The 10,517-nt window shown below is 32.3% G+C and overlaps 1 protein-coding gene across 1 annotated transcript; it reads right to left on the bottom strand.

The window, feature by feature from the left end:
- Positions 1-3,109: 3,109 nt before the first annotated feature.
- On the bottom strand, positions 3,110-3,766 carry LOC140920478 (uncharacterized). Its single transcript, XM_073368759.1, has one exon. It carries the CDS (start codon positions 3,764-3,766, stop codon positions 3,110-3,112), a length of 657 nt encoding a protein of 218 aa, XP_073224860.1.
- Between the last annotated feature and the right edge of the window lie 6,751 nt (positions 3,767-10,517).

The following is a 10,517-nucleotide window of genomic DNA, read 5'->3' as shown; positions in this document are numbered from 1 at the left end:
CACCACTAATTATGTAATAAATTAGCATACTCTAACTCTTTCACAATAATTATTATGTAAATGCAGTTATTAAAAGACTCTAGTTTTAATACTCATTAAACACTAATAATTTTTCAAAACATTTTCCACAAAGCATACTCATGAAAATTTATCATCAAGAAGATTCATAATATAAAGTAAACACATATGTTATCAGTTATAAATACAAAATCAGATCAAATACATAAACGCACACATTTATTCATCACTAGCACAGAGAACATGTATACAAACACACTATACATTCAAGCATATATAATATCGTCAGAAAGTATCCATGTGACACCCTAAACCCCAAAAATAAAAATTATTTTTATTTCCTTATTTTCTAAACAATGAAATTATTTCGAAACAAATAAATAAATATAAATTTTCAAACATTTTTTTTAAAGGTAAAAAGTATCACATAATCACGAACACGTCGAATAAATTCCAAGGTTCCATCAAACTTAACAACTTGAAATCACAATATCAGACAACATAATCCTTTTTGAGGTACACATACTTATGTTTTAAATTAAGTGCAAATATAGTCCCAACCCAATGTCACTATCAGAGCGGGAATTCCCAAAATAGAAAAAATGCTCAAAATAACATCAACACAATGCATATAATAAGAGTCTCCAAGATATGATGGCTTCCGCCTCTCCAATGGTACTAGCCATCACCTGCAACTTACAATTCGTATGTGTCCGTCGCAAACGCCAAACACAAACAACGAGGGGTGAGTATCGAAATTATGTAATAGCATAAAATACACGAAGAGAACACGCAAGCAATCAAATTATCACAACCTCAAAAACATTCAAGTGTATAATATCAACGGTTTATCAAATTCATTCACAATAAGATAATGACAAGGATGAAATGTTATGCATTACTTTACTCTATACTTCATCATTTGGTACCATTCTACTCTGAAGTACTTGGTTAAGAGACCTGATACTTTACAACATTCATCACTTGGGATTCCATGCAACTTCACAATTTCATTTATGTATATTTCAGCTAACCTTTCCATAGAATAAGTTATGTTAATTGGAATAAAGTGAGCGGATTTAGTTAATCTATCCACAATAACCCAAATACTATCATACCTTTTTGGAGTTCGAGGTAAGCCTTCAACAAAGTCCATAGAGATGCTATCCCACTTCCATTCGGGAATATTCAAAGGTTGCATCAAACCTGAAGGTTTTTGGTGTTCTACCTTAGACTTTTGACAGGTCAAACAAGCATACACAAACTCAACAACATTTTTTTTTCATTTTGGGCCACCAAAATATCTTCTTGAGGTCCTTATACATCTTTGTGGCTCCAGGGTGAATACTTAGACAACTCCTATGTCCTTCCTCTAAGATCATCTTTCTTAACTCCTCTATATCGGGAACACAAATTCTCTCCTTAAATCTCAAAATTCGATCTACACCTATTTTAAAATCAGGTTCTCTCCCTTGGTCAATCGATTGTAACTTATTTAAAAGGTATAAATCCAATTTCTCATTCTTTTCAATCTCTTCCAATAGTCCACTAGTTACCTTTAACATTCCCAATTTAATACTTTCTGGTGTCACTTCACAAACTAAACTAAGGTCTCTAAACTATTCCAACAACTCACTATGCTTAACCATTAAAGCGGACACACTCAAAGTCTTCCTACTCAAGGCATCAGGCACTACATTGGCCTTTCCAGGATGATAGTTAAGCTCAAAATCAAAATCTTTAAGAAATTCCATTCACCTACGTTGTCTCATGTTCAACTCCTTCTGATCAAAAAGATACTTAAGGCTCTTATGGTCACTGAAAACCTCAAATCTAGATCCATATAAATAATGTCTTCACATCTTAAGTACAAAGACAACTGCTGCTAGTTCTAGGTCATGGGTAGGGTAGTTCCTCTCATGAATCTTCAGTTGCCTAGAAGAATATGCTACCACCTTTCCATCCTGCATAAGTACTCCACCTAATCATGAACCACACGCGTCACAATATACTACAAAGGGTTCACTCAGGTTAGGTAGCACTAAGATCGGTGCAGAGGTCAATCTTTTCTTAAGCTCTTGGAAACTATTTTCACAATGAGTATCCCACACAAATAATTCCCCTTTTCGGGTCAACTTAGTTAAAGGTAAGGCCAACTTGGAGAATCTTTCTATGAACCTAGGATAATAACCTGCCAATCCTAGGAAACTCCTAATCTCAGTCACTGATTTAGGTGTTTTCCATTCTAAGACACTCTCCACTTTGGTAGGATCAACAGCTATTCCACCTTTTGAAATTATATGTCCTAGGAAACTTACTTCCTCTAACCAAAACTCACACTTAGACAACTTGGCAAATAATTGTTTCTCCTTAAGGGTTTTCAAGACTATCCTTAGATGTTCACCATGTTCTTCCTTAGTCTTAGAGTACACTAAGATATCATCTATAAACACAACCACAAAAGAGTCGAGGTAAGGATGAAAGATCCGATTCATGTAAATCATAAACACTGCTGGTGCATTAGTCACACCAAAAGGCATAACCAAATACTCATAATGGCCATAACGGGTTCTAAAGGCGGTTTTTGGGATATCAGAAGACTTCACTCGGATCTGATGGTAACCTGATCTCAGATCAATCTTACTAAACACACATGATCCTCTCAATTGATCCATAAGGTCATCTATCCTAGGTAGCGGATACTTATTCTTAATTGTCACTTTATTAAGTCGACGGTAATCTACGCATAACCTCATAGAGCCATCCTTCTTCTTAACCAACAACACAGGTGCACCCCATGGTGAAACACTAGGCCTTATAAATTGTTTATCGAAAAGCTCTTCCAATTGTTTCTTAAGCTCAGACAATTCTAAGGGAGACATCCTATACGGTGCCATGGATATGGGTCCAGTACCTGGTACAAGGTCAATGCTAAACTCAATTTCACGCTCTGGTGGTAAACTAGTGACATCTTTAGGGAATACTTCAGGGAATTCACACACAATAGGAACATCTCGTATTACCACTTTTTCTTCAAATTCCAGTGAGGCTAGGATCATGTATAACTGAGCATCTTCTTTCAAGAGTGCCTTCACTTGGTTGGTGGATATATTGCTACGCTTAACCATCTCTTCTGACTCCATGAATTCAATGGTTTTACTAAAAAATCTACGCGGACACGGTTGGCAGATAACCAATCCATACCAAGAATCACATCAACCAAACGCAAAGGTAAACACACTAAGTCAACTCGGAAGTCCCTTCCACACACATGGATAGAAATGTCAAGACAAACACTAGAGGTATCAACAGAATCACTAGTTGTGGTATTCACAATCAAATCATACTGTAAACGAGATACAGGTAGTCCTAAACGTCTAACACAGTCAAGAGACACAAAGGAATGAGTGGCACCACAATCAAATAGCACAAATAAAGGAGTATCACTTATGAGAAATATACCTTGGATCAAGTTGTCTTTCTTAGATGCTCCTGCACCACTGAGGGCAAAGACTCTTCCATTGGATTTAGGTCGGCTGGCTTGGGAACTCTGGTTTCCAGGTTGTGGAGTCTTCCTTGGGTAGGGGCATGTGGTGCTAATGTGGCCTTGTTGTTGACAATTAAAACAAGTAATTCCAGCATCTCTACATTCATATGCCATGTGACCTTGCTTACCACACCTGTGACATCGGATAGGAGTAGCTGGATCACCATTAATACCATTGTTGTTGCGCGAGACTTGACTCATGTTGTTATTATTTCCGTTACTAACTCCTCGTCCATTGGGGTTTCCTCTACCACTCCCATAACTATAAGTGTTTCCATTTCCTTTTCCATTACCACTACTAGCTCCTTTTCTAGCTGAAAACTGTATTGTTGATAATTCGACGACTTCCAGATTTACTAGGAGGAAAAGAATAAGGCTTTCCTCTATTATGATGCATAGGCCTCTTGTCCTTCATGGTTCCAGTGTTTCGATAATGTGCCTTTTCAGCACGACTATCTTCATCATAAATCCTACTCTTATTCACTAGGGTAGGAAAGTCACGAATCTCTTGCATTCCAACTTGTTTCTTGATCTCTGGTCTGAGTCCCATTTCAAACTTGATACACTTAGACTTTTCTCCTGCCTCTCCAACATAGAGTGGATAGTACCTAGATAAGTCCTCGAACTTAGCAGCATACTCTGCTATTGACATATTCCCCTGTTCCAATTTAACAAATTCCATCTCCTTTCTATTACAGATATCTTCAGGGAAATACTTAATTAAAAACATGTTTTTGAATATAGCCCAAGTAATTGCAGTCCCTGCATTATCGAAACGTTGGCGCGCATTATCCCACCAATGTTCAGCTTCCTCCGTCAACATAAAGGTACCAAGATGCACTTTCTGACCTTCGGGACATGCCACTGCTCTGAAAATTTTCTCAACTTCTTGCAACCACTTTTGAGCTCCATCAGGATTATAGTGACCTTCAAACGATGGAGGGTTAGCCTTGTGGAATCGATCCATCACCATGAATTCATTTATTTGCACATTTCCTTGGCCACCACTGTAGCTAGTAGCTTGAGCAACAGCTTGAGCAGCAATTTGTGCAGCTTGAGTAGCAGCTTGCGCAGAGGCTTGTGCAGTAGCTTGAGATTCAGCCAAAGCTTGGAGAGCCTACACAGTAACTCCTGCCATGGACTCTAGAGCCTCAGCGATCGCAGCATCATTCGTTCCACTAGCCATCACTACCTACATCAATCAGATAAAGCCAATCGAATATAGTGAGACACTTAGGGAAGTGAGAAACTAACTTAATTCTACAACACTAACACAATAATGACCATAACCACAAAACACATAACAGAGTACACAAGGAAGCATAGCGAACACATAACACATTTACGGTCTGATTGGACATACCTGCTCTAATACCACTAATGTGACACCCTAAACCCCAAAAATAAAAATTATTTTTATTTCCTTATTTTCTAAACAATGAAATTATTTCGAAACAAATAAATAAATATAAATTTTCAAACATTTTTTTTAAGGTAAAAAGTATCACATAATCACAAACACGTCGAATAAATTCCAAGGTTCCATCAAACTTAACAACTTGAAATCACAATATCAGACAACAGAATCCTTTTTGAGGTACACATACTTATGTTTTAAATTAAGTGCAAATATAGTCCCAACCCGATGTCACTATCAGAGCGGGAATTCCCAAAATAGAAAAAATGCTCAAAATAACATCAACACAATGCATATAATAAGAGTCTCCAAGATATGATGGCTTCCGCCACTCCAATGGTACTAGTCATCACCTGCAACTTACAATTCGTATGCGTCCGTCGCAAACGCCAAACACAAACAACGAGGGGTGAGTATCGAAATTATGTAATAGCATAAAATACACGAGGAGAACACGCAAGCAATCAAATTATCACAACCTCGAAAACATTCAAGTGTATAATATCAACGGTTTATCAAATTCATTCACAATAAGATAATGACAAGGATGAAATGTTATGCACGTCCTTTACTCTATACTTCATCATTTGGTACCATTCTACTCTGAAATACTTGGTTAGGAGACCTGATACTTTACAACATTCATCATTATATATATATATATATATATATATATCTCAGTCAATCACAATAAAATCCAATATTTTGGTTTGCACTACTCACAATGCATCATTCAGTCTTATCAATCAAAAAATAAAAGATCAAACAGGTGGCACATTCCAGTAATATCACAATTTCATTCAAGTAGCAAGAATACTCCAGTCATATCATTCATACAATAACAATCAACATAATATTCGTAAAATCAGACGACATACTATCTTGATATAAATAAGTTCACGATAATTCTATAGGTTGCTAAATTATATTTTAATCCTCACTATTACCATTCACATTTTATTAATTAATTATTATTACTCAATAGGGCTCAACCGTACGTAGTAAGCCCCGAATGAACATCTGGGAATTTCAGTATTCCCGTTCATCTCACGTTATTTTATACTCATAAAATCGAACCTCATCTCACCCTTTACCTCGACTGAAGATTCCGTCCAATGAATCTGATATGCTAACGAGTCGTTTCTTTGTCGCGTCGTCTCTAATAGTCCGCAAGAGAATTATAGCCACACAACCACCAAATACAAATAAATTACTTACTATGAATAAGTGAATAAATAAATAAATAAATGAATAAATAAATAATAAAATAAATAAGTAAATGAATAAATAAATAAATAAATAAATAATAAAATATATAATAAATAAATAAATAAGTATATGAATAAATAAATAAATAAATAAATAATAAAATAAATAATAAATAAGTAAATGAATAAATAAATAAATAAATAAGTAAGTAAATGAATAAATAAATAATAAATAAATAAGTAAATAAGTAAATAAGTAAATAAATAAGTAAATAAATAAATAATAAAATAAATAAATGAATAAATAAATAATAAATTAAATAATAAATGAATAAATAAATAATAAATAAATGAATAAGTAAATGAATAAATAAATAAAATAATAAATAATAAATAAATAAATAAGTAAATGAATAAATAAATAATAAATAAATAAGTAAATAAATAAATAATTAAGTAAATAAATAAATAAGTAATTAAATAAATGAATAAATATTTAATAAAATAAATAATAAATAAATAAATAAATAAGTAAATAAAATAAATAAATAAATAAATAATCTAGATAAATAAATTATTTACTATTTGTACTACAACCTAGAAATATATTTAATACTATACATGCTTATGCTTATATTGAGAATAATTTAAAAGCATGTAATCAAAATCGTATAAAAATTATGTTACCAAACTCATGTTAGAAAAAATGCAGGATTAAATTAAAGCAGAATTATGTTACCGAAATCATGAATCGTATAAAAATATATTGAGCAAGTCTGTTACTTTTTTAAAAAACTGCAGAGGACAATTTTTGCTACAAAACATGCTTATAATCATAATAACATAAAATAATGTATAATTTTAATAACTACTAATGGTACAACAGAAACCCAACATTGTTAGAAATACCCTTGAACAATCTAAACTAGTTGGCAGAACAGGAAAATTCTCTCTAATACATTGGCAGGTGAAGATTTTATGATATACATACAGAGAAAGCAATTCAAAAAGGCAATTGAAAAATCAAAATATTTCAATAAAAATCCTAATAACCATATCAATTCATTTCAGATTGTGTTGCTTGTTTGTAGCTCTTATTTTTATGTTATATGTACTTGTCTTGGATGGATGAAAAGATCAACCCTCTGAAACCTAATCTGTTTATTTCTGAATCACATTGTAGCTTAATGAATTTGCCTTGAACTTGATTCTTCTATGTTTATTTTCATGCTATGGTATCTTATTTTGTTAACGAGTAATAACCATATCAAAATATTTCTCTCTAATATTGTTTTTCATTATTATTGAAAAATTTAAAAATATTATATCGAGTAAATTTAACATTCTAAAGAATTTTTCACATAAAGTTAATATTTTAATTAAACTGAACAGCATAATAATCAAAATAATAATCAAAATAATAGTCAAATTAATCTATTTTTGGATTAGCTATGAAAAGGAAGGATACTAGTTTAATTGGTGTTATGAGTTTCTAATTGTCTGAACAAGTAAAGGAGAAGAAGGAGGCATACCTAGTGTGGTTGATCTTGGGAGGCGGCTGTTGCTGCTACACAATTCCCTAATTTTGCCTTCCGTAAACACCATGTGCTTATCTATATATATATATATATACTTATAGTACACTAGCCTAGGTTTTATTATCATTATTATTATTTTGTTCGATTTTAAGGGGAAATAAACAAAAATATTTTTAATATTAATAGTTTAGATAATTTTAAGATAATACGAAAAATTATCAATTACATCCACACACATACAATAATAATAAGAATAATAATAATGATAATAATAATAATAATAATAATAATAATAATAATAAATTATTATATTACTAAAATATAATAAGAAATTGGGTGTTACATTTCTCCCTCTGTAAATAAAATTCCATCCACGAAATTTACCTGGAGAAAACAGTTCGGGATAAGAATCACGCATTTGACTTTCGACTTCCCAAGTAGCACTTTCACCAGTAATACCTCCCCATACAACCTTAACCAATGAAATCGTCTTACCCCTCAATTCTTTGGTCTTTTGATCCTCAATCCGTAGCGGTAAGGTCTCAAAAGTTAGATTCTCTTTTATTTGGACCTTGTCTGACTCAATCACGTGCGATGGATCGAAAACGTACTTGCGCAATTGAGATACATGAACGACACTATGAAGATTAGAAAGAGACGGAGGCAACGCAATCTGATATGCTACATTACCGACACGTTTAAGAATTTGGTAAGGTCCTATAAACCGAGGAGTAAGCTTTCGCATTTTTAATGCCCGACCAACCCCAGTTGTTGGAGTAACTCTCAGAAATACATGATCACCTTCTTGAAATTCGAGTTTTTTCCTTCTTTTATCATGTAACTCTTTTGCCTACTTTGAGATGCTCTCATCTTTTCCTGAATCATTTTTACTTTATCAGTAGTTTGTTGAACAATCTCAGGTCCTAACGCAAGGTTATCACCCGTCTCAAACCAACATAGAGGGGTCCTACATCTTCTCCCATATAACGCCTCAAAAGGAGCCATTCCAATGCTAGAGTGGAAACTATTGTTATAGGTAAACTCTATAAGTGGCAAAAAGTTATCCCAACTTCCATTTTGTTCCAACACACAACCTCTCAACAAGTCTTCCATGGATTGATTGGTTCGTTCAGTCTGACCATCTGTTTGTGGGTGGTAGGCTGAACTCATCCTAAGGTTCGTACCTAAAGTGCTCTGTAATCCTTGCTAAAACTTAGAGGTAAACCTAGGGTCTCTATCTGACACTATACTTGATGGGATTCCATGCAACTTCACAATTTCATTTATGTACTATACTTGATGGGATTCCATGCAACTTCACAATTTCATTTATGTATATTTCCGCTAACCTTTCCATAGAATAAGTTATGTTTATTGGAATAAAGTGAGCAGATTTAGTTAATCTATCCACAATAACCCAAATACTATCATACCTTTTTGGACTTCGAGGTAAGCCTACAACAAAGTCCATAGAGATGCTATCCCACTTCCATTCGGGAATATTCAAAGGTTGCATCAAACCTGAAGGTTTTTGGTGTTCTACCTTAGACTTTTGACTGGTCAAACAAGCATACACAAACTCACCAAAGGTTGCATCAACGAAATTCTTTAACAAGGGGAGAACTGTAACACCCTAAATTTTATGATAAACTATTTTATTAATTAAATAGGATTTTAAATAATTAATTTGATGTTAAAATTATTATAAAATATATGTGAATAAACTTTGTGATTAATTTTTCGTTATATAGGTGATTTATATGATGTGCTAGTTTTATAAGTATTAGATTACATGAGCGATATAAATAGTAAATATTATATTTTACTCTTTGATCTATTTTTTTAAAAATAATAGTATTTTAGTGTAATATATATATTTATTAAACAAAAAGATTTTATACGATTTAACGTGTATATACGTGTACTCAATTAATGTAATATTTTTATGTGCGCTTGACTGACATTAAGTATTTTGGTAGTTATATTTTAATTATTTATAACTATTTTCTATTTTTAGTTATTTTTTTTTTATAAATAATTATCTTGAGATAGCAGTGATATTTTATTTGATTTCCTTTATTTTTATATACTTATTATGACATTGTGATTTTATATATATTTATTAAGATTTAGTAATTTATATAAAGTGTTGATGTTATACTTATTTATTTTATAATTTTGACTATTCTCTAATGATGGTAATATTTTAATTTGAGTATTTGAAAAAATAAGTATTATTATTGGGATTATTTTGAATATGAGAGTTTTGGTTATTAATGTATTTTAAAAGATTAAATATTTTTATTTATAAATTATTAGTTTTGAAATATTAATAATGATTTATTAAAGAAATTGTGTTTTAAAAAAAAATAAAATAAAACTAGTAAAACCTTAAAGGAGACCAATGGGTTTGACCCATTTGTGAACCCTAATTGTTAATAAAATAAAACAAACAAAAAAAGGAAGGGAGTTGGACGGCAGCCGTAAAACCAAAGAGAAACACAACAACAATCTATAGTTTGACACCGATGATCGATAATTCTCCGTTCTTGTCCAAATTTCAGTATGTCGTTTTATTCATTTAGGTAGTCAAACAAACATACTTCCTCAGATTTTTTAACCATCCAAATTTCTCTCTAAAATACCCGATTTCTCTGTTTATAAAAATTCCTTAGTTTGAACCGTTCTCATTCACCGTAAGTCCGATTTGAGTGAAACCAACGCCAAAACGACCGTGTGAAAAATTTCTATTTTATCCAATGATTTGTTTTCTGATTTATGGTAAGTTT

Source organism: Cicer arietinum, chromosome 5, assembly GCF_000331145.2.
Source record: "Cicer arietinum cultivar CDC Frontier isolate Library 1 chromosome 5, Cicar.CDCFrontier_v2.0, whole genome shotgun sequence".
NCBI lineage: Eukaryota > Viridiplantae > Streptophyta > Magnoliopsida > Fabales > Fabaceae > Cicer > Cicer arietinum.
The sequence above is the reverse complement of the archived record's forward strand: the minus strand, read 5'-3'. Positions and strand labels throughout refer to the sequence as shown.

Excerpts from the sequence above, each read along its gene's own strand:
- LOC140920478 (XM_073368759.1), bottom strand. The coding sequence starts at position 3,766 with ATGAGTCAAGTCTCGCGCAACAACAATGGTATTAATGGTGATCCAGCT.